Genomic DNA, 25358 nt, shown 5'->3' with positions numbered 1-25358 from the left:
GGGAAAAGTAGGTCATGACGAACCGTCAGAGGTGCTGACAGCTCTGTGAAATGAGCAGCTACTTTGACATGAATACTAATCACTGTTGTTACCGTCAGAAGAAGCCTCGGCTGAAGGCGCGTAACGCGACTTTCCCACTCGACTGCTGGAAACGCCGACGGCTAGGTTATGCATGGTGGAATGTATCTCTCTGAACACGGCTCCTAATGACTCATCTGATATCACCGAGTAGCAGGGTTATTGGGTTTTTTGAATATTTTGTCAAAGAGTAACCCGACAAACACAATCTATTTGCCTTACCCGTTCCCCGGCTGACATTTGAAACCATTTCTTGCTTTTATTTGACAAATCCAGGTCTGGTCAGCAGAAAAGGTCAGGCCTGAGATCCTCTTATGTATCCGTTATTGTATTTGCCTACTTCCTCCAGACTGGCAATTCATATTCATTAGATGAACCTTAAAGGTCAGCCTTAAAAACCTGAAGCAACAAGCTGATGTCTTAAGTGTTTCCTCAGCGTACCACTCACTACACTTCAAAAAGGAACATAGCACCGGCTCAATGGCACATTAGTAAGAAACTATTGATCAGCAAATGATGAGCGCTGCTTTCCACATTATGCAAACATCAAACCATCTATATATAGTAGAGGGTTGCCCTGAAGCAGCATGATTTGAACGCAGCCTCCTGACGTGCCATTGCACACAAAAAAAGTCAGAATGCTTTTTTGGTTAAAACATCTGGCGACGTGGTACATGGATGATTTTTTTTTTTGCTATTTATGTGGAGTGCACTACATTTTAAGAGGCTATTGAACAGCAGTTTGATACTCGTAATCATTCACTTTTCTCTGCTTATTCTGGTCCCTAACCGCTCTTTAATCCGACCACGGCTCACAACAGCGGTTTTAAACTCCACATGCACTTATCACAAACACTGAATTTTGGTTCATAGCATCGACACTATATTTAGACTCCGGGGACATGTTTTTTTCATTTTGACTTCTTAAAAAAACGTGAGTGAGACACACCCTGATGGTAACGATGGCAGTACGTCTGTTTGTATTAACCATTGGACGTTCGGAATGTGGTGGAAACCCATAATTTGATCCCTGCACGGTGGTTTTTCATGTTGCAGCAGCATGTAATGAAAAGGACCTCTCAGAAACGGTTTCAAGAGTCTGGCCAGTTTCTAAGAGTCTCAGTAAAAGCATTTGATAGTTTGGCACAACATTTTCAGGTCCCTTTCTTTTATTACAAATAAGCATAATGAGTTACATAATATTCCAATAAAAAATGCATATGAAATGTAATCATATTTATTCATTTCCATAGCCACATTGTTGTATACTACATACCGGTTGTCTGTTAGGGACCTTTTGTTAAATGAAAGCTAGAAAATGCATGTCACTATGACACAAATCTTCTGTAGTTGACATTTATGAAGTCACATGGAGGTGCTGGAACACTTTACCAAACACAAACACGTGCATATTATTTACCTGCCCCTCTTCAGAGAGATAAAGCTTCCACGAAGCTGTAAATCAGTAATATCACTGTCACATTACTGTGATCGCACAGAGCGAGAGCACACGGGCTCCTGCTGGCAAAATGTACCCGATGAGAAAAACGGGAAAACATCACATTATATTTCTGACCAAATATGTCTGTTTTTTTTCATTATTCCCAGGTCCAGAGGGTCTCGGGTTCAGCATCACATCCAGAGACGTACCCATTGGTGGCAGTGCTCCCATTTATGTGAAAAACATCCTTTGTCGAGGGGCCGCCATCCAAGATGGCCAATTGAAAGCCAGAGACCGGCTGCTGGAGGTGGGGCGGCGCTTTCTAGCTTCCTAGCCTCCAACCATCCTATAGTGTTTGCATACAATCCAACAGTGTGTGCTCTGTGAGATTGTACGCTACTTCAGACACTAATTGCTCATTCGCTGATCTGGTTTTGTTCTGAAATTAAATCTTACAGAGCTTTTTGTTGAAATGAGCCAAACACACTGTGTTCCCTACGGCTATAACACTTCAGCTCCAGCTTTGAATTGCTGAGGAGATGTAGTTAGTTGGAAAAATATTTTGATTATACTTCAATCGGACTGACGTGAAAATCAGCTAGTGCTCACTTTAGGGGGAAATAACCCATGTTTAAAACCAGCTCCGACGGGCTCAGTGGGTAATCTGCATAAAGGTTATGTGGAGGCCGTAAATCCCCCCCCTCCCCCCCTCCCGTTAGAGTCAGAGAGCTCTTTGATTTTAGCTTTGCCGCTTAGTGTGTGTGTACGTTTATTTTGGCTTGTATGTATGTGCTTACCGGAGTATTTATGATCTGTGTGTGTGTGTGTGTGTGTGTGTGTGTGTGTGTGCAGGTCAGTGGAGTGGACCTGAATGGCAAGAGCCAGGAGGAGGTGGTGGCCCTGCTCCGAGCCACGCCCATGGGTGGGACTGTGAACCTGTTGGTGATCCGCCTCGAGGACTCGCTGCTGCCCCGAGAAGTGGTCAGTAGACAGCCAGCACCTCACTCTATTTCCACTGCTGCAGTCCCACTCTGACAAGAGAATAACACATTAGCAGTTGATTGCAACAAGTAGGAATCCAACACTTCCTAACAAGTGATGTATTTGATACTAGAGGAGAGTGGTGCCTTATTGTTATTCTCACTTTTTAACCCTTAAAACATACATTTGAATTGAGCAGAACTGGGATTATTTTATTCAAAATAAATTGATAAACGACTGGTATACTGACTGAGATGGTAATTGTTTTTTGGTGTATATTACAATAATTATTGTTTACAGGGAATTAACCACACCCCCAAAGTCAATTTGGTCCAGCATATCGCAGCTGAGCTCAAAGAACTCACTCTAGGAATATGATAAAGAGCAATACATGTCACATTCAGAGCAGCTGGGATATGGATTTGTCATGGTGGCTGCACAGATGTGCCTTTTAACTGCTCCTTCCACCCGTACCCTCCCGTTATGCTGTGTCTACTGTGTATTTTAATCAGCGTTGTATTTGTTAAAAGAGGTTGGCAGCTGCTCCACTCTGAAGGATGTATGCCTACAAAAGACATGCCCTTAAAATCAACAGGATTATGATCCAAATGCACCTAAATATTCACCGGCCTCCCCACGTTCACCCGAGCAGAATGAGAGCTGATAATCACATGATAAACACACATGGTCCCCTAAGTGTCAGGGTAGACGTGGACACAACCAACACACAAACACACCGTTAACTAAATGTGAGACACGGATACAGCTGTGGGCACAAACACCCACACGTTTTGTGCAGATGTGCATAATTGCACACTTTCACATATAGAAACACACAGGGGTTTATGGTTAAACACAAGTCATGTGCACGAGCAGACACAATCACAGCTTTTAGCATGTGCAGACACCCACACACACACAGGCGCACACACTGACCACTACACACGCACACACACATACACACACACCCAAGTAACGTGCATGAGCAGCCACAAAGAGCTTTGGACATACTCGCACACATATGAACAGGGACACCGACATGCACACAGACTGCTCGTACACACACACAAACACACTCAGACACACAGCCTACACGCAGGGTGACTTTGGCTGTCGTGCAACAGATGGTGAGGCTACTGCCCTCGTCCAGCCTGCGCTCAGTCTCGCTGACAGCAGGCCCCGGCGTCACTGCACCTTGGCAGTCCAGGGGCCCCCGGTGCCAACCTCAGTCCTACCCGTAATACTCAGCCCGGCACCCGGGCTGTTAACCCCGCCAGAGGAGCTGCTCTACCTGCAGAGTGACGGCCCTCTGAGGCACATTTTGCTGTGCTAATGTGCCTGTTCCTCCAGTTAGAAATGCCCCCCCCCCCCCAGACTTAGCTCCACTCTCATCGAGTTTCTTTCATTTTAACATTCATAAAGTGGCAAATGGGCTCATATTTCACTACTTGCATTGTAAAGTAAAAATAATGATGATTGAATGAAAATGAAAAGTGAACTTAATGACAGTATATGTGATGTTTTTGGCTGCTGCTGGCATCAAACCTCTGACCTGCTGGTTACTCAACAGAGTCTTTTAACTACATCCAGCACTTACATTCTAACTGCAGGGATGCACCAGGCTGCAGACAAGAGGAGGGTTAAAAAAATGCACGGCTGCCCCAGGGCTGTCGACTCATCAGAGGTGGTGTGTGTGAGAGTTCGATGACTACGCTCTCTTAGCTCCTCAGGCATGACACCATTAGAAGAAAAAAAAGCCCATCATGGAAACACTGTCTAACAATCTCTCTCTGTTTTTGTCTGCTTTCTCTCTTTTACGTCTACTGTACATGCTTTGAGAGAATGTTCCTTCATATTTCACCACTTTCCACCGCAGATTAGCATTTTGCTACTCTCTCCCTTACTGTTGCTTTTTTTTTTGTCATCCTCTCGCACACTTTCACATTTCCCAGCAGTGCTTTCACAAATCTCAATAATCCCTACAAGTATGTTCATAAAAATCAGATAAGGAGGCCAAGGCTCTGCCGGTGACAGTTATTGCAAATAGAGCATGGAGGAAAAGCATGCTTGGTAATTGCCTCCTCTGTCACACACTCTGGATTGGTGCGTGTGTGTGTGCGTGTGTGTGCATAGTATATACTACACGTTGTAGTGCCAGGACACACATAAGCACACATGTATAGATGATCGCTTACGTGCTTTCATTTATGTAATTCCCTCAATGCCAACGCGATGATGTTTTATATTGTAGCGTGAGTGACATGCCAGAGAACTGCAGGCGTCTGTCAACATACAGCCCTGCACACACCACACACACACGTATAGATGAAAATAGAAAGGAGCCATTTTTCTTTTTGTCTAATTGACATTTGCCTGCTGATGTTTAATGTCAGTGCCGGAAAAAAATCCCTCCACGTCTCCTTTTGTTTAGATATTTTATTGAATGCAAGGCTCGTCGCACGCGCCCCCAGAGGAATTAATTTACCCTCCCAGCATGTTTGCATTGCGTCTTTAATTGCCACGGTCGGGGTGTATTTTGACATGCTTCCAGTAGCAGTAGCAGCAGCTCTCGATAGCTTTCAATAAATATGTACTCGCTGCAGAGAGAAAAGGTTAAATGGCAATAGAGCAGAGAGGGGGGGGGGGGTCTACATGTCTGTCTTTGTCTGTCTGGCTACCTCTCTGAGGATATCAGTAGACATTTTTGTGTGTTGAATCAGAAAAGTAGAGCAGCGTTAACCTTTTACCCAACACTGGACTCATCACTAATAGGCCTGCCCTTTCATGCCTCTTTCCTCCCTCTTAAACATTTACCATCCATGATAATACAGTCATTTATTATATTCCTCATTGAATGATTCTTTTTTTGTTTTGTCTCTCTGGTTCTGTCGTGTTCTACAAGTTTGGTTCTTTGGGACGAAGCCTTTTGACCTTCAGGTTATAAGACCGAGGAGGGGAGAGACGAGCAGAGACGAGCAGACAGAGTTCTCTCTAAAAGCTCAGCTCAAGCCTTGAAGACACAGCAGGAGGCGCTGATCAATGGCTGTGTGAACAAAATAACTTTGTGCTGCGTTATTCCTTCATTTGACAGCTGTGGGAGTTCCAATCAGTGATCTCTGAGCAGGAGCTTTGGAGCTGACTAAAGGGAGAAAGTCAAAGGGATTGCTGCCCCCTACGGGTTTGGAGGTTAATTCATCACTTGTATCATAAGAGGGGGCTGTTCTGAGGAGGGAGAAAGAAGTGCCGTGGTGAAAACTCAGAATGAGTGACTCAGTGCTTTGTGATCTTTAGAGAACTTCATGAATGATCTCTCAGAGCTTGTGTCTCCCCACCTTTGTAATCTTATTAGAGGTGAAAGGAACTGGAGAAAGGGTTCATCCGACACAAAGGGCTTATGGGGAATAGGGTAAGACAGACAAGGGTCATTTAAATGGAAAATAGTCAAAAGTAAATCATTTTAAATCTTCACGGATTGGAGTTAGGTGGAGGTAATACTCAAAGCCAATAGTGTCTTCCCTCTGTCACTCTGACACCAACCGCCACGCTCTCCCTTCACATTATCCATGACCTCGGATGCAATCACCTGCCTGGTAACACTGACCACAGCAAGGCTCGATAGTAAAGATGTATTACAGAACAAACCCAGACACAAAAACACAAATTCCCACATGGAGGCAAGAAGGGCACATTTAAGCACATTTAAACACACGCACACGTACACCACACACTTCCCACGCATAGCCGCTGGATGTTATTTATTGTTGGCATTTATCTCCCAGCGTGCAGCACTGTCTGTGCTCACAGCTGCTTTGAGCGACGCCGAGCCCCTCGGTCCAGCTTTGCAGAGTGGAGATTGTTTTTTTCCCCAGCTTCCCTTTTTTTTTTTCTCCTGTAATAACCAAGGCGAATGTCACGCCTCACTGCGCGACGAGCAACGGCAACATTCAGGAAGCGAGGAACCATTCCTGCCTCCTCTCAAAGACGTCCATCCACACCCTGCCGCCTAGTGATGGACCGCCACATCAATTCACCTGTTGTGGTGCCGTTTAGAGCAGACACGGCCAAGCAAAGGCAGAGGAACCTGATCTGTGACCGGCAGTTTATTACATAAACAATGACTAAATATAGTGCAGGCCTGCCAGTAGCAAATCATGTGAATTCTAGGATGCTGCTGTGTCAGCATGACTCTCAACTCATCCTCCACACACACACACACACACACACACACACACACACACACACACAGTATGCATGCACTCAGTCATCCCCTTAAACATATTTTAAGCGACACCACAAATGCTAACCCACTCCGTGTAAAAACCTGACATGCAATATGGGCTTGATGAGTCACATATGCTCAAGAGCCATAATAGCGTTGTCCATGCACGCCCTTACATCATCCCGTGACCCGTAGATGAGCAGTATTTTTTTTTATGTCCAATGGGCCCGTTGGCCGTGGAGAACAAATGGGCTTGTGAAGCTGCTGTTGTAACACTGAGGACCACATAAGAGCAATTAAACAGTACATTAAAATCCCCTCTTTACGATCATATCGCACTTGTCACTGATCCATTAGTAGCTATGTCTGCCAAGCAATGAGAATCTTAATTGCACGATTAATTCCGGCCCCTGATTGATGTGACCGCCAGATTTATGGCCCGTGCGGATGCCGGGGTATACGCGGCAGACAAATGCGTGACAGTGTTGCTGACAATTATGGCAGACTAATGGCCTGTTTCATAAGTGACAACCCTGGTGCCATGCGTTTACCAGCGGACTGTAATTGAGGTACTCAGGAGCACTCCATCTGTAGTTCCATTGATTTAGCTGGAATCCTATTTGTACGAGTCTCTGAAATCATTATATACAGTAGGAATAAAAGCACTGCTTCCCTGACATGGATCAGACGCCCAAACAAGCTCACCATTGTCTTTCCCTTCCAAAGTCAAAGCAATCATCGTCAGTGTTGCGTTGCGTCGCGCAATTATTCACAGCAGATGATATCTCCCTTCCTCTTCCTTACGCATTCCTCTAACAGGGTTACACAGCTGGCTTTTGTTGTGGCGGCCCCGCAGTACAGAGAGGCTTCCATTCCTCTATTAAAGTTGTAAGACAAAAAGCAGACTTATGAAGCTGTATTGATTTCCTCACCGCCGAGATCCATTTACCGAGTCGGTAGAGGGGGAAATGAATTGATACAAGGCAAGACAGAAGACGATCCCCTGGTTTCGGAGGCAACTAAATGATACACAGATCTGTTCACCCCTCATCCCTTCAGTTACTCCTCAACATAATATTTATGTTCCTCCAGTGTAGGATAGTTTAGTTAAATGTTGTAGAATATGGAAAAACAGCATCTAAGCTGAGAATAAAGGATCGATATTTGATGCTGTCAACAATTAGTGGCAGTGGATGAATCTTTAACGTTACATAAGCAGTTGTTTATTTTTCTAAATTGAACACTTTATTGCTAAGTACTAACCTTTTAACTTCCGTCTGTGTCTTGATGGCTTACATCTCCTTTCACTCCTTCCACCCACAATCCTTTGAATGCCTTAAGAACGCAGCATCCACATGATGATAAAGCTTTTGGGTTGTTCCGCTGAAGTGGTGATAAAGCAGTGCTATCTTGATGCGGCATGCCATGCCAGAAATTGACATCTTTGGTGTTAATATAATTGGATAGCTGTTTGCGTAATGCTCTTTCACAATAAGCATGATGTAATTGGTTGCAACTTTTGGCAATAAAGTGCTGAAGAGGGACTCTTTCTTCTTCTTCTTTTTAAGAGTTTATTTATATAAAGCAGCAGGTTACTCAGCCAGATATTTCAGCTCAGTAAAACTTGGCAAACAGCTCGAGGAGATGAGTCATTTCTTACTGGTAGAGCTGATAATTTAAGGTGCTGTCACCGTTTTGCAGATATTCGCACATCTTCGATAATGAATTCCCAGTCTTACTCGATATGGTATAATTTAAAAAAAAAAGACTGATTGAATAGAAGTGGGTGCAATCAGCAAATTGCTTTACTCTTACAAATGACTGGACATAGCTTACCCCTCCTTTGTAAATCTTTGCTAAAAATACATACTCAGGTGAAGTCAAATTACAGAAATTGCTCTCAAGGCCTTTGGAAGCATAAGTGTACGGCTGCGATTTTGTAACCTGCAGTCAGCGAGAGCCTCTATGAATTTACAGCGCACTTCACAACAGTTTGGCAGCAGCGGATGCATCTTAGAGGTCACTTTCTCTTCCACTTCGTGGCTTGAAATGCCTCTGAAATGACAGGGCTCGTTGATCCGGTAGGTAAGGGCCCCAAAAATGATGTGTCACCATGGCACCAAAAAGCTCTTCCGCATCTCCAAAAAGCTTCCTCTTGGACACTTTATCCAAACTGTCTGTACTCCCACACGTTTAGCAGAAGCACTTTACTCCTCCTTTCTCCCCTCTCTGTTCTCCCCTTGCTTATTGTTCTTATTAACCTGGCTCCTATAGGTTCTCTGATCGGGAGTGCAGAGTTCAGAAGCATGCTCGGCTGTAATTAAAGTTAATGCGTGGTCGAAGACAATGCCAGCCCGGTTAACGATTTCCGAGCGTGTCTCGTCGGCACCACCTGTTTTCGTTTAGCACTTTTCAGCAGCTGTTCCCATAATTACGCTTGCTGTCAGCGCAGAGAACGGGAGGGGTGCACCGCCGCATTGTGCTACACCGATAAACAAGGTAGTTAAAGGCCACTTATGGCGACACAGTCGCTCTCCCGAAGGGGATTCGGCGTCTGTTTCCAGAACACATAATGGCTTGAAGTGTGCCTGTGCAGTTGGACATAGCAAGGAGCTTTTTATCCACCATTAGCTTGAAATGAGAGGCATCTGCTTCATGATGTGCGTCTATACTGTGGTTCCGCTGCAACGCCTTTGCAAACATCCCCAGTTGCCAAGTACACATATGAATTCACTTTTTCTTTTTTTTTTACGTTCTCTTTGATTAGACGTAATCGCTTTTCTCAATGGCGCACAGAAACATCCAGAGTCAAGCCAACGCCGTGTACGAGTCTGTTTTTGGGTTCTCACGGTGGGACCCGCTCGGTGCCTTCATTGACAGTCGGTAGCCACGCTGCGTTTGCAGTGATGTACATAGATCTGGCCTCAGATGCCCTCATAGAAACAGACTTTGTTCTGCTAATGAGCCTTCTCATTAGAAAATCCCCAAAGGGTAACAGTCCGGGTTTGTCAGCGCTGAGTCAAAATGTACTTGATTGCCCAGCGTAGAACATGTAATGTTGGTTCACAACACTTAAGACTTGCCACTGCCAGCGGTGCACTTCATGCCCTTTAGTGCTGTGTAAAAGCATCCCCTCTCAGCCCCTCATTGTACTCGAATTAAATTTGTTTTTAGGCTTACAGGTATTTAATATTCGTCCACCTTTGTCGGAAAATGTTGCGAGGAGAAACACCGCCAAAAGGAATTTGTGTTACAATACTTATCACGCATGCACCACTTTTGCAATTACACCCATGGCTGATTTCTTTTAGCCCTTTTAAATTCATTTCCAATGACCTTTATGTCGCCAAATTGGGCCAAGTGTGGAGGGAAGTTTCCAGCGGTGTTAATTGTTTTAGGCAGTGATGTGCGGAGAACTCAGAGTTATGTGTGAATAGATGTAATTGTGATTCATTTTGCACTCTCTGTTTCTCTCTCCCTTTGCATCTCACTCGCGCCTTTCCCGCCGGCTCGGTGTCTCTGACACACGCGTGTGCACACATCCAGCACACCTCTCCTATTAGCGCGTGACAAGTTAAGCGAGGTAGAAACAAAACCAAAAAAAAAAAAGGCCCATCAAGCAGGCGGGGCTCTTTAGCTGGACTGATGAGCAACGCTTTCCTCCGTTCACCTGCATGTGTCCCTGCTCAAACGCTGCCTCCACCCCCCTCCTACCCCCCCACCCACCAGGACAATAGACTGTAATGAATGGGTGCTTCCCCGTGGCAGTGTTAATTAATAAAGGACTTAATCGTGTAATGGACTGTCACTGCATGGCTGTGTCAGAGAGAGAGAGAGCAAAAAGAAAACAACATGGGCTTCTTTTGTGATGAGCTGGCCAAGTGGACAGTCACTTGAGCTACTCGGAATCTCATAATAATGATATTACAACCACTCTGCTTCAACATGGTTTAGTATTAACCTTAATGATTGGTACCTGAGTGCAGTGCAGCACCTTTTATGCACCAGGCAACATTGCATTATTTGCTGCCAGCCATGGAATCTTTCCATCATGTTGTGACTTTGTGATGCTGCATCATCGACACACAACCTTCTAGACGCCTTCCTTTCAAACAGGGAACGACACTCAGTAATATAATGTGGACCATTGACAACAACTTCAAGGCCGTAGAGATCACTTGCAGAAAACAGGACGGTTCATGCACAATTCACAGCTTTGTTGCAGTGAGAACACTTATAAACACAGCTTCACAGTGCACACATTTAGACGAGCGTCGTGCATGTTGGAAGACGCAAACATGTCGGGCAGAGTCACAGCCTTCCCCTTTCTCCGAGATTTCATTTTACGCACATGTGAAGTCATGTCAGGCAAACAACCACTGTGTGTCTAACATTAACTTTCAACCCCAAATTAATAGTTCTCATTGCAAGTCAACAATATTTCAATCAAGCAGCTGTTTTTACTTTGATTTCATAGCATAATGTGATCAGATAAATGTATAAAGCATAACGATATTATTAAAACCTACCAGATGCACCAGTTGGCACATTTGTGTCCTCCCTTGTTGGCAAGTACGTTGATTATAGAGTTAGCGAATTTGATTGATGAAAGTTGTACAAAAATGCGATACAATCTGAATCTGATTTAGAATGTAACTGAATGAAATGTGACTGAGCACAGAGGGTTGCCCCATTCGCTGATGCCTTTTTGGGGAGGCCTGTGCATACAGAGAGACCCTGTCCGATGACGTCTTCTGATGCTGGTTCTGATGAGGTCATGTTGGCATTTACTTAGCAAGGAAGGTGTGCCAGCGGTAAGGCAACTCTTCCCTACTTAACATCAGATATAGATGAATCAACAGTCTAAAGAAGTCAACGCCTTTGCTTCCTGCCTGAGGTTCAGACTACATCCCATCCTATTTGTTCCAGTTGTACTGTCAGAGGGGACACATCTGTATGTGATTCTGTAGTTTGAGCTGGAAATCTCACTGGACAATATAATCTCAAAAGTGTGTTGTGCAGGGCCAAGTGTCTTCCCAGTCAGGTGCAGTTTGTTCCTGTCTTTAGCAGCGAGTAAGGGGGTGGAGGTGTTGGAGACATTCAGCCATCATTAGTGAGTGCAGCTTTCTCTGCTGTTTAGGAGGCAATTTTGGACTTTTTTTTTACACTCCATGTTAGCAGAAGGGTTTTCCTGACAGAGACCAGAAGTGAGAAAATAATAATTAGATTTGAGACAAACATGTTGAGCCCAAAATGTTGCACTTAATAATTCTGGATGGTGGCTGATAACGCAGACATTTTACAACTTTTTCCTGGTGCGCTTTTTTCTTATTTTTTTCTTTAAAGCATGCAATCGTTTCAGCGTTTTTACATCAGCTCATCTTTCCGTCAGTCACTTTTGTTCTCTCCGTCCCAGGTGCATAAACGGGGCTCAGCTTGGAACAATGAGGTGACTTTTCTTTCTTCTCCTGTTCAGAGGCAGTTGAAAACCGGCCCTGCCTGAGCTGAATCGGTGCAACGAGGCCTGTCAAGCAGCCTGACAAACTCATTCTGGGCTAGCGGCGCTTGTTCCTGTCTGATGAAAATGTTACACTGCTCTCTCATTCTCTGCCTCGGCCCGCTATTCCCGGAACGCCGCTCTGAGTGGGTGGTTATTCTGTCATCATTTTGGAAGAGAGGGCGCGCGCGCGCACACACACACACACACACACACACACACACACACACAGAGGCTCAGACTGTGTCTGTCCAAAGCACTTTTTTTTAATCCAATGTATTACTATGTTCAACTGCTGGGCTAAAAGCCTCTCCAGGGACATAACTCACAGCCATTATTTATTAACTGTATTTTGATAAAAACATCTTCATTAAAGATAAAGACTGACCCTGCCGATGACGCACAAGGCCATCCATCCACGAGCGCTCTTTCCAGAATGGAAATTGTACGTTTGCTGCGTTGCTATGGGCCTGCTTTGGAAACCAACGGATCACATCCCACCAATTGAGTTAAGGTTGCTTCCATAGATCCGCTGCCTTTACAAGCTGGAAGTCAAACATTGTTGTTGCGTTATATTTACACCTGCACTGGATTTGTTTTTGCCTCTCGGTCCCCTATCCGCTTCATTCAGCCGTCTGAGGGGAAGCTAAGGGTCACTTCCCGACAAGAGCCGCTGATTTCTGTAATACAATGGGAAGAAAAAACGGATTCCAGTGGTATGAATTCTAACGTGGGTCCAATCAAGGGACAAAGCCCGGTTGGCTTGTGTTGTACGGACAGCTGTACTGGCATTTTGAAAACAGGAGAAGAAAGAGCAGAGAGAAAAGAAACGGGGGCAGATAGGAGGAACGTCTGGAGAATAGGGGCTCGGTCAGAGGGTGTTGAAAAGAGCCTCCACCTGAACGCACCGCTGCATCCTAATAACTCCTCGGCCTCCGAAACGCCTTATGATCTGTCTCTCCCTTCTTTCCTCTGCTTCACTCTTTATCCGAGCAGCTGTGAAGGGCACACACCTGGCTGCCATCCATCTGGCTGTGTGTGTGTGTATGTATGCGTATGCGTCCGTATTGATGCAAGTCTATTTAAAGAGGTCCTGCGCTGGCTTTCTGGGGTTGATTGCTCTCACCGCCAGTATTGTTCGTGTGGATTTGGCTGCCATGGCAATGACTACACACGTACAGTGCAGCCTGGCCAATCACATTACGACAGCGCTGTTCTCCAGCTTCCCGCGGAGCGAGCTTGTGACCGGACAGTGCTCGGCTCTTATCTGCCGGGCATGAACGTGTGCGGGGAACACCCTCATTCCCTCAACAACGGCTGCTGAGGTACCCTTGAGCAAGGCAGGCAACGAACTCCCAAGAACTGGAGCGGTTGCAGCTCAGAGGCCTGTATGTCTGAATGAAAGACTTGTTACGTCCTCTTTGAAATAAAGACTTTCTTCTGTCAAACTGTGAAGGGAAGAGCAACTGTGGACTGAGATCAAAGCGCTCTGTTCCAGCACATTCCCTCTGCTACAGTATGTCGGCCATAGCTGAACAATCTGAACGGAAATGATTCTCAAAGATTCTTAACTCTTAGTCAACATAAGAGAGAAAGTGCCCATTCTTTGATGCCTCTTGTGTTTTAGCTTTCTCCCACACCTTTTCTCTCTTTCTGTTTGCCTGCAAGTGGGAAGTAAAATGAATAAACGCTATTCCTTTTTGATATTCTTTTACAGATGCTCTTTGTCAGACACCAGTGGAAATTGTCGGAAAAGAGACGGGAGTTGTTGTTTGTCGGACTATTATCCAGCTGATTTGATCGTGCTGGGTGTTAGGCACTCAGCAGTACTCTCTCACACCTCTCTGGCAGCTGGCATGAGCCATTTCTTTGTGTTTGTACCGTGCGTGAAGGTCTGCAGCAACAGCCTTGCAACTGAACGCTGCCATGGTAATTTCCAACAAAAGGCCCGTGGATCGCATTGGGGGAAGGAGGGTCGGGCTCTTAACGTGTCACAAATTATGCTTCAAAGGGGTGTTGTTCAAAGGGAAGCCGCTGTTGTTTGAGCGCCAAATTGCTACCTGGCGCTTTCAAAGTTCTCCGCCGTGCCCACTGTTCCTGCGCCGAGCTCACGACGGCGGAAAGGAATTAGCGGCGCTCCGCTAGACGGTGCGGCCAATTGGCGATGACAGCCCCGAGACATGTGACACGCTTGCCATCCATTCGCTTTCTTCTCCTGCACCCCTCATCTTTCCCCTCTTTATCTTTTATCCCATTTTCTTGTCATTCACCATCCCCGTTCTTTCAACTTTTGTTCCGTGCTAGTTTCTGTTGTCCTTTTTTTTTTTTTTGTATTCCCTTTGTTTTTCTGTCTTTTCACCAAAGTTAAAGTTAGATACTTCACAGGGAGATTTGAATGTAACAGTGACTAGTTGGGCTCAACAACAGTTTGCCAACTTTGGTTGGTATGTTGAGTCATCAGGCTGAAAGAAGTTTCTTTATCACTTTCAGAAAAAGTTTATTAGCATCGGCAGTGCCACAGCCATGATAAACATGCACTTTCTCTCTCCTCCTCTCTCCTTAATACCCGCAGCATTCAGAGGATGATGACATGGTCCTAACCCCAGACGGTACACAAGAGTTCATGACCTTTGAGATCCCTCTGAGTGACTCCGGCTCGGCAGGGCTGGGGGTCAGCGTCAAGGGCAACAGGTCCAAGGAGAACCACGCCGACTTGGGCATCTTTGTGAAATCCATTATTAACGGAGGCGCTGCTAGCAAGGCAAGTAATTGCTCCCACCCACTGACGCTCTGACCTTGACCTTGTTTTATTTCGTTTTTGCTGTAACTCGAGGACCTACAAGAAGATGAGGTGGACTACATTTAAAGTCCTTCTCATGGGGATTTTGAAGTGGTCACTTGATGTTACTGCTGCTGAAGTGGCATAACTACCATGCTTACAAGGATTTCCTTGGGCAACAATGTGAAATATTTTGTTATATCTTTGAGCTGTTACATTCAAGTGTTCGTAAATACCAGTGGTTTGTTACATCATTAACTTCCATTATTCAAACGTTTTGTTGGATATGAATACGGAGACAAGATTGTGATCTTGCCATGGGATTTATAGGGATTTTCTTGGAGAAGAGGGTGCATGTGATCACACAAATAGTGTCTCAGGAGCAGCTGCTGAATGTACACGTTCCTGTTCAAACCTAACACTAGCAGTATTCAGGAGGAATTGATGGGAATTTGAGATCATAACTTGGCGTTTTGTCTGCAGGACGGCCGCCTACGGGTCAACGACCAGCTCATCGCAGTCAACGGGGAGTCGCTGCACGGGATGACCAACCAGGACGCCATGGAGACGCTGCGCACATCCATGTCCGTAGAGGGCAACAAGCGGGGGATGATTCAGCTCATCGTGGCCCGGCACGTGTCCAAAAACAATGAGGTAGCCTAACAGTCAGGGAGGAGTCACACTGATGTGCTCGAGACCTAATTTGGCATCACAAGGATGCGGTCTGTCTTTTACATACTGTATTTCTTGAATCAGATATTGTTATTAGTATGAGCTACCACATCTCCAAGATGGCCCTTGCGTTTCACCTCCCTCACGTGTACACACATTTAGCATGAGGCGCACGATGTAAACACACACCCGGCAGACACACATGCATGCTCTAATCCCGTGGACAAGTGGAGGACATGTTGAATGCAGAAGAGGGATCGCTACATTTCAACTGCACTGGATGATAAACGAGAGTAGCTTTCCTCTCGGTTGCCTCTGGCCCTAATCTATCCCCCATAGGTTTTTGTTGCTTTGAGATAGCTAGAGGAGGACCTTTATGAAGCGACCACACCACCATGCAAATCTTCAAACAGCCCCCCCCCATTCTCTGTGTGACTTTCTTTGCCCACCATGGGCCTTGATATGATATCTAAGAAGCACTTTACTGAGTTATGATTGACAGGCCTGCAGATGAAGGAATATGTATTGTCATTAGGCAACAGTCACGAATATTGGGGCGATGGGGATTTCAGCTTGTTGAAATGCCCGTTGTGATACTGAACTAATCCCTTTCTTGTGTTCTGTTTTCTTTCACATGCCGGAGTAAAAAAGCAGCATGATTTAGCTCAGTGTGATATGCCAAGCACAGTGTGAGTGTATTTCAAGATTGCTGGATTCATGTGCGAGTACAACACACTCACACACGTTGACACTCGCCCTGCAGCCAGAGGTTGTAGATCAGGTTTGATTAGTGTTGCCGTGACTCTAATTGGACCCTGTGTCCTGTGGCTGTGTGTCAGTTTGGAGTACCCCGCTGAGCCCCAGTCCCCCCCCCCCCACCTCTCTGCCCTTCACCCTCCCTGCAAGCCCTCACCCTCCGAGCGCTCCGTCTCGCTCTCTTCTCACCACACGTCACCCCCGACACCCCGTGCGCTTGTTTTTCTTCTTGTTTTAATGTCAGTGCCCCCCAACTTGTGATGCTCCATAGTTTGCCAGGTAGAACATGGGATAAATACAGCCAGGGACTACAGTTGAATTCTCACAGCAACATACATTGCCATACATTGTGGCATTACTGTTTACCAGTACAATGACGGACTGTAAACATTTTTTCGCAAATTTTACATGGGGACTGCATACATCTACTAAATAGTTTTTTTGGCACAAAAACAGGAACAAATTTATTCTGATGAAACTCCTCAAGTCTCACTTTCATAAAAGAAGTGAGTCATACCATGCAGTACGAGAGAGGACAGCAAATGTTGACCTTCTTCTTCAAAAACATTTTTTCTTATATTTGTTGAAAATACTCTTGCACAAAGTACTTCTGAAAGCAATCAATGAATCAAATGCTCTGAGAAAATGAAGGAGAAAAGAATGTGGACTGAGTGGGCTATCTTTCTGCCTACCAGGGTCAGCGGAGTCGTCCACAAGCTGCTAGCTCAGCAGCTGTGAGTCCTAACAGTAGCCATGTGCGTTGTATACCATTCATTATAATATGTTTATGTCCATTACTATGATTTTGGGGAAGTGGCTTTCGAAGGCTGTGAGGGAGCTAGTGCTTTAAGCTACTTTCATTGGAAGAGAGTCTGCAACACTGGGCTGGGTTTACCACTGATTGTCGTGATGAAAAATAAAACAATGCTGCAGTGTTACCCTTCCATGATGATATTATAAACCACCGGGCAATGTCTTTGCATCTCGCAACCCTTGAGGTTAATGAACATGACTCCAACTGAATTGGATTATGTGACATCGGTCCAGCGGTACCTGAAGCACCCCCCCACACACCAACGCAGCCCCATTTTTTAAACACAGGGCTGTTTTCGATCTGCACAGCTCCCCCCCCCCCTTTCAAAACTAGGGGAGAGGACACACGTCCCTCCGGGGAAGGCTCAGCCCCAAGGTTCAGTGAGCTCTATCACTTCGGTCCAGTCACTCTGCTGTCCTCTTTAATCCCTCACCAGCAGGCAGACAGGTAGACGCACTGACACTGAGCAGACAGTTAAGGTCACAGACAAACACATTTTCAGAAACAGTAAAAATATATATTTTTTTATATGTAATTTTATTGCTATAAAGGTGGAATTATGACATTTTTACATTTTTGATCCATTTAGATAAGCAATTTAGAGAGACATTTTGACAAGTGTGTACTTAAGTTTTGACTTATATATCAGTTGCTATGAGACGGCCTATTGTGAGAGTGTGTGAAACAAAAAGAGAAGGAGACGTAACAGTGAATTTTAGATTCCATCCATTAAACTCCCATTACAGGCAATAACACAGCGCTGAAGATGCAGCGTTTTCAGGAGGCTTAGTGGTTTGAAGAGGGAAATGAAGTCACCAGAGCAACTTTGAATACACTCAGAGTAGAGAAAAGATAAGATTGTAAATGAAGGATTTAAGGTCAGTTGCGAACCTCTAATAAGAAAAGCAGAAGTTAAATGTCGACACAGGCTCCCGGCAGTTACAGCAGCCTCCCCTCTCCTCCCCCGCTCGGCTGTGTTGGCCGGGCAGATATGTGGGGAGCCAGCACCAGTTTGCCACTGTCACCCAGCCGAATGGGACTGAGCACTGGAGGCCACCATTGAAATGAATCAGATCCATCACTGTCTGCAGGGGGAGAGGAGGCGAGCAGCACAGTCTAATGCATCGGGAGGAGGGAGTGTGGGCTTCGACGGGCGCAGCGTATCCAGGCCACCCCACTCCATGAAAATAGCATTGATTCCATCATTGCTTGGCACTGTGCGCTAAAGTGCGATCAACTTTTCTTCGAAGAGAGCAGTTTGACGTTTCTTAGTAGTTTAAGCTGGCTTGGTTTGGACGGGGGTTTGCAAAACCACAGACTCAAGTCACTGAACTGGCATCCATTTGCTTCTACATGATGCAACTAAAAATGTGTCGGCAGAAAAGCAACGCTGTCACTTATGGATACAAACATGCGACACCTTAATGGAAATATGAAAGGCACTATGTGACACTGTCATCGTGTGTCAGGGCTGTGTGACCGCTCAGAGTAGCCTCTCTACAGGCATGCACACACAAATACTGTATAAACCCAACAACAACAACATACACACAGACACACACACACACACACTTCCACGTATTGCTCAAGGTCTCCCAGAAGGCCATTTGCTTCCAGGACAATAGGGGCTAGATTCATCCAGGCATATCCTCTCAGTGGCTGGCAGACAAGTGTTTCCATAGGCGGGTTCATAGCGCTGATGATTATGCCAATGTCTGAGGTGGAGTACCTGGTCTATTTTTGCTGCCATTAAAGCGGTGGCAATGAGTGGCCTTCGCCTTGGGTTAAAACGAGATTTATTTCCCCCCCCCCCGACCTTGGAAGAACAAAAATACTTCAGCATGATTAAGGATCTATTCAAGTCTAAAAAAGCAGTGCGCCGCGCTGTATGAGGACTATTTTTTCCTGTAGCACAAACCCGGAAGGTCCCCATGAGACTGATTGAAAATCTGACATGTGTGGCTCCTTATTGCTCCAAACCAAGCCTAGAAATACAAGTCTCAATTTGCCGAGGAAGACTCTTAGTCAACCAAGGCGGGGCGACCGTGGCTCACTGGCTTAAGAGGGTTGTCTGGTAACTTCGATCTGGTAAACTCGATCCTCGACTGGGACGTGTCACGTGTCGTAGTGTCCCTGAGCAAGACACTGAACCCCCGGCTCCCCGGGCGCCTGTCATTGGCAGCCCACTGCTCCCTATATACAGGGATGGGTCAAATGCAGAAGGCAAATTTCGTGTATGTGTATATGTATATGACAATAAAAAGGGTTTCTATTCTATTTTCTATTCTAAGTCGCAGGATAGCAATGAGTCGTAGAAGCAGAAAGGCAAAGGCAACAAGCACAAAGTCAGAAGTGCTGATGAAGCTTCTTAAATGAGTAGCAGAATGTCTTCAGTTGGTTTTGAAAGCAGTCCTACTAATGTCCTACTAATGCCTTATAATGCATTAGATGTGCGATCAGAAAGGTAGGCAGAAAAAGCAGTTCATAACATCTCAAATATGCTTAGCACTCACTCAAACAGACACATACAAAGTGCTAAGATGTACCGGAACAATGACATTTTTCTTGTGGTCTGGTTCCACAGATAGCCCGTGTTTGAAAAACTACCGTTCTGCCCCAGATAGTCAAACGATATGATTGGTCGCTGGCAATTAGTTTGAAGCATTATAATTGCATGGCTGCTTCAGAGACTGTTTAATTTCTCCTTCTATATCTGAGTTCTATTAATATATCGCCACATGTGTTTAAGCAATTAAATTTATGAAAAGTAATCTTAATTTCATTTATTTTTAAAAGTTTTGTTTGATTCCACGTTTTTAGTGCAAAGACTGATCCTCGAGTCACAAACCCAAAGTCCTTTGACTGAATGGAATGCACATCTGTTCCAGTAGTGTGGTTAGATTTGTTTTCAACTTTGTGCCCTCTATTGGTATTTGTTTCTTAAAGATCTACATTCATTCAATCATGCTGACATATGCACCACCCATCACCTTTCTTTTTGGGACGATTTGAAGCATAATCCTGTGTAGGGTTTTGGAAGTATGGTTGTAGAAATTGTAATGATACAGCAATGTTACATTTAATAGAAGAACCTCCAACAGCAAAGTTCCACTAGCTTGGCAGTCATTTCCCTGCAAAGTGTTGCACAAATGTAAGAATTTGTAGTATGCTGAGCTGCAAAACAAAAGGGTGATCAGTTCTACTCATGGTTCATTGACATGGCATAATTTATTAGCAGTTTATTTAAATGTCTCCAAGTTGATCAGCTGCCCTCGTCTCCACTGTGGCTAAAACTGACAAATCGACCATTATGTGGGCAGATCAAAGAAGTCGGCTTATCATGAGACGTCATCAGAGCTCCTTTCAATACAGCGAGGATTATTAGAAAACTAAAATAACAGCTTATGTGTGGAGATTTAAAGTTTTGTTATGCCAAGCATAAAAGATGGATAAAGATGGATTTTGTATCTGAGCTTATGTCTGAGACCCCCGCCCCCTCTCTCCTCTCCTCTTATCCTGCTTATGAACTTTCACTCAGTGGTGGATGTTTGTATCTGTCTGTTGCAACAGCCGTGGCCGTTCATGACGAGCCTCGGATATTTATCACATAGCAGCATCTAAAAGCAGACGGGCTGATGATAAGCATGCTCGTGTCTGGGTTTCATTTCTCAGATTTAAAATTCATCGCATGACACGGGCGTACGCCTCTCTGTGCGTTTGTGCTGTTATTTATGGTCGATATCTCCAGCCAGACATCGACTGTTTTTTTTTTTGACGGACTGGCTGTCTTGTGTTTTTTTTTTTTTTTCGTTGTCCTTCATGACAGCGCTACGGCAACTTGCCAATGAAGCACCGCTTTAATCTGAGTAGCAGAAAGACACTTCTCACCACAAAACCTTCCCCGGCTTCCCTGTCCGTGTTCGGGACGTCTACACACTTCTACAGACTGAGTCAAATTTCACAGAGTACTATTTTTACACCGTGGCGCTCCGCCACCGAGCTCTCATGATAATTCACGAGATGGAGCTCATGCCTGAGGACGGCAGAGCTATCACTTGAGTCCTTTCACTTCAGACATTTCTTAACTTTTACTTTCTTTTTGTGCTTGTCTCAGCACAGCTTTCTGTGAAGACCACCTCAAGACGTAAACGTAAAGCTTTTATGTAAAGCATTCCCCCTATTTTGACCACTTGAAAGACTTTCCAGTCCAGCAATCCCAGTTATGTAAATACCACGTGGGACCAACAAAACCACTGCAAAGTTGCCCCGTGCATTTAGCCACCTGAGGAACCTGTTTCTGGTTTTCTCATTTCCCGAAGCCGCTGACACAGAACCGCATTCATCGGAATGTCCGGCTGTGTCTCGTGTTCAGCATATGAACCACCACTGATGCTGACATTTACGACACTGCTGAGGTTTTGATATGCACGACAGCTAATTAACGTCAACGCTTTAAATTGGAGAAATGTGACGGGCTGTTACGAGCCCGTCACATTTCTCCAATTTAAAGCGTAAGGACGACAGAACAGCATGCTGCCATCATGCCGACATCATATTACACATGATGGGGGATTCACACCAAAACAAAAGCAAAAGTGGCCTCTTCTGAAACAGTTTATTGTTCTATCTGAGGCCATTTGCTCTTTTATAATGACCCGCTATGGATCACAGCATACTCTTCTATTTCCCAGCTCACCATGAGGGAACATGGTCAGGCTGAAACACTGCTTCATTATTGATGGGAAGCAGCAGCGGGGGGGCACAGGAGAAAGATCAAAGCACTTCATTCCCTGCGTTCACCTTAGCGTTGTTGCATCATCGGAGCTCGCAGACGCAGTAGCTTAACTCTGCGGATAGAACGGCTTATTCTGTTTTCAAAGTGCACCGAAGGAGCCTCCTCAGCATGCCAATGGCCTTGTTTGTAATCCATTCCAAACGCGTTGCTTGTTAGTCACTAAGAGGACCTTTATGCAAAGAGACAAGGGGGGAAGGAAGTGGCAGGCCCTAACAAAAGATGCTCACTTGGCCGAGAGAGGGGCTGATCGATAGAGCCTTGAGAGAGCTATCAATCAGAGCCCCGGCCCAGTAAATTATGGTTTTATTAGTATTGAGCTGACCACTGCTGGGAGAGACCTTAAAACATTGAGATGCTGGCCCACATCGGAGGCTAGAGAAGGAGAGGGAAATCGGTGTTGACCCCCCCCCCCCCCAACTTAATACGCACTGATTGAATTCCACTCAGATCATGACTTGTATGTACCACAGCTTCCCCGCTGTCATGGCAAATAGCAGTGATTCATGGAAAGCGGACGGAGCGAGGGCACAAAGCGGTGCACTCTGGGAAGTGCAGTTTGCAATGAAGGGGTGACTAAATTGAGGGAAGTAGATCGCAGAGGAGCAGAAATGCAATTCTGGCGCTGCTGGGCCCTCATTCCCAGCCGGCTCACTGAGGACTAACTCATTTAGGAACAGCAGGGGGAACTCAATAGGGCCAATTGAGAAAATAATATATTGAATCTGGTGGTTGAGTGGGCTGCTTGGGCAAGGTGGAGGACTGCGGAGGGGAAGTGTGTGCTAAAACCCAGGTGTTTTTAAGCAACATATACACGTGTATGTGAATACACACGCGTGCACACACACACTCACACACACACACACACACACACACACACAGATCCCTTTCACTTTGCAGCATAGCACATATGGTGTTCACCTGTTAGCTGTTACTATTGCACTATACTTGAACATGGTCGGTCCACCAGTTTGGTCCTGCCTGGCATATCTCAATAAATATTGCATGGATCACTATGGAAGAGATACGACATAGTAGCCAGTCTCTGTATCGCTGTGGGTGTGTTGCATTGTAACTGACATACTCTGCTTATTTCTGACGCAACTGCAGTACTGTGCAACAGAAAGAAGTGTCCTTCTTTCTGTTGCCCAGTACAGAATAGTGCTGTTTTCTGTCTTTTTTTAAACGCAGTATGAATTGTTTGAACTGTATACTCAATGGCTCCTGGGACAGATTCGCATTGCGGTCTTGTATCAGTGCTGGAGGCGGTCCTCACTCCATTAGTGCAGCAGACTAGTGAACAACTCTGAGCTTCCGTTTCTGCGGGAATCAAAGCGAGCGTGATTGTCTCTCGCCCGGTTGTTGCACGCATTGTGTTGGAGGACTTTTGCGTAAAGTTGAGCTCTTCTCAACTTCCCCCTGTAGTGCCACTGGCCGCTGTTTCAAATCTCTGTAGCAAGACATTTGGTATGTCTTTAGTTGGAGAATCAGCTGTGGTAGAACAGTTATTCTCACATACCCCGCTATTGTGCTGATTCCCCATGTGCATGATGTGTTTTTGTGAAATTGAGGTTTTACTAAGAACTCCTAAAAGGACCTGGGCACCCACTTTGGGAAGCACTGGCATTAGATGAGGCTCTAAGGTGGATGTGAGAAGCTAATGAAAGTAGGGTATCTAGCCAGCAGCGAGGCGAGTTGTGCCTGGGGCAGGATGCAGCAGCTTAAGGATTGTAATTACAGCATTATGGGGGAGGTTGACTGGATTAGGGCCACAGCAACAGGCTGAGACCAGGATAGAAGGCCAGGAAATAGCCATGGATGAGACATTATTAGCTTTAGTTGACAGCTTAAGACTAGCCCCGTCAACACACTGCTTCTTCTCCCTCACTGACTACTCAAGGTCAGGCAGATGCTGATGCACAGGCAAAAACACATTTTGTGCACGACTCTGCACTTACCACAAACACATATGCACATGAATACAGGTAAGCGCGCGCACACACACACGCGCGCGCACGCTCCCGCTCCATTCACACAAATATCAACATCACCTTGAGCGCACAAACACACAGGCTTTGCTTGGTGAGTCCAGCGGGAGCTGAGCAGCAGATGCTCTGCCCTCTCCCTCAGTCAACAGGATAATCCACTCTGAAAGCGGCTAGATTAAGACAGATTAAACTCACGATGAGGTGATGAGAACCGCTGGATAAGAAAGGAATATTATCTCAACAGAGACACTGACAAACTTAAAGGAACGCGCTCTCTTTTGGACTAGATGTTGCTGTTCTTTTTAGATTTAAACCTTGTGATACCACAAAGCATTTTCATTTTTTGTCTTATGAGGCAAATGGCGATGATTGATGCTCATATTTATATTTTCCAGTCAATCCTCAATAAGATGTAATGCGTTTGTTTCTGCATGGGCATCAAAAGCTATTTCCTGGGAAAAGACCCAGATGTTGAATCACTGCTGCGATATCAAATACCAGGTGATGGCAGATTTGACATGGAAATGTCACTGCTCGTCATGCACTAGTCAGGAAACATTCACAGGTCAGTAAACATGCACAAAGCATTAGCATGCACAGAGGCAGACTTAATTAATACTGGGTACACAGAGATTAAGCAGCTGCCATTTTGCCTCTGTGTTAAGTTGATTCCAAAGTCTATTTGCAGTAGAAGCCAATGAATACCTCTGATAGGAGCCCGCTCAGCGCTCAGAGACAGAGGGAGACAGTTACACAGTGGTGCGTCTGAGATCTCTTCCTCTTGACACATTCTATACATAATTTTCATATCATTTAGTCCTCAGCTGCTCGCTCTCTGTTCCACTCCGTCCACGCATTCTCCTACCTCTCACCTGAGACACTCCATCTTACTTCTTTTCGGCTCGTGACGGATCCGACAGCAGATTAAAAAGTGCGGAGAGAGGTTGAGTAAAAGAGCGAGAGAAGGGGGTCAAATACATCTTTATTTTCATCAATTTCAGCCTCATTGAGACTGAATCATCCGGGGACACGCTTTTTATTATAAGGCTGCCAGTGGCCATGCCTCTGATTGTAATTGTGTTGACCCAGCCCCCCATTTCACACACACACACACACACACACACACACACACACACACACACATTCACACATTTTTCCCTCCTCGCACCTCCTTCTTATCAACACGGTGTCCCGATAAAGTCCGGCGCTCTCAACCTCATTAAACCTCTCATTTATATTAAACAGCCGATAAGTCCCTCCACCCTGCTCTGCATCTCCCAAGGTATGCTACTCCCACGAGGAGGCGACTCGGCAGCACGCACACTGCACTTTCCTCCCCCC

At 45.4% G+C, this 25358-nt stretch overlaps 1 protein-coding gene across 3 annotated transcripts in view; it reads left to right on the top strand.

Moving 5' to 3' along the window:
- The window catches only part of LOC116397197 (partitioning defective 3 homolog), a 314996-nt gene that overhangs the window by 143467 nt on the left and 146171 nt on the right, over positions 1 to 25358 (top strand). For all 3 annotated transcript variants that reach the window (XR_004213660.1, XM_031872427.1, XM_031872426.1), the window contains exons 11-14: positions 1687 to 1826; positions 2372 to 2500; positions 14789 to 14977; positions 15479 to 15649. Coding sequence is in view for 2 of the 3 variants with exons in the window: in XM_031872427.1 (XP_031728287.1) it covers positions 1687 to 1826; positions 2372 to 2500; positions 14789 to 14977; positions 15479 to 15649 (629 nt within the window). In the remaining variant the exon portion in view is untranslated. The remainder of the gene's footprint in view (positions 1 to 1686; positions 1827 to 2371; positions 2501 to 14788; positions 14978 to 15478; positions 15650 to 25358) is intronic.

Source organism: Anarrhichthys ocellatus, unplaced genomic scaffold, assembly GCF_004355925.1.
Source record: "Anarrhichthys ocellatus isolate YVR2014 unplaced genomic scaffold, GSC_Weel_1.0 scaffold63, whole genome shotgun sequence".
NCBI classification, from domain to species: Eukaryota; Metazoa; Chordata; class Actinopteri; order Perciformes; family Anarhichadidae; genus Anarrhichthys; species Anarrhichthys ocellatus.
This window is presented reverse-complemented; position numbering and strand designations above follow the sequence as displayed.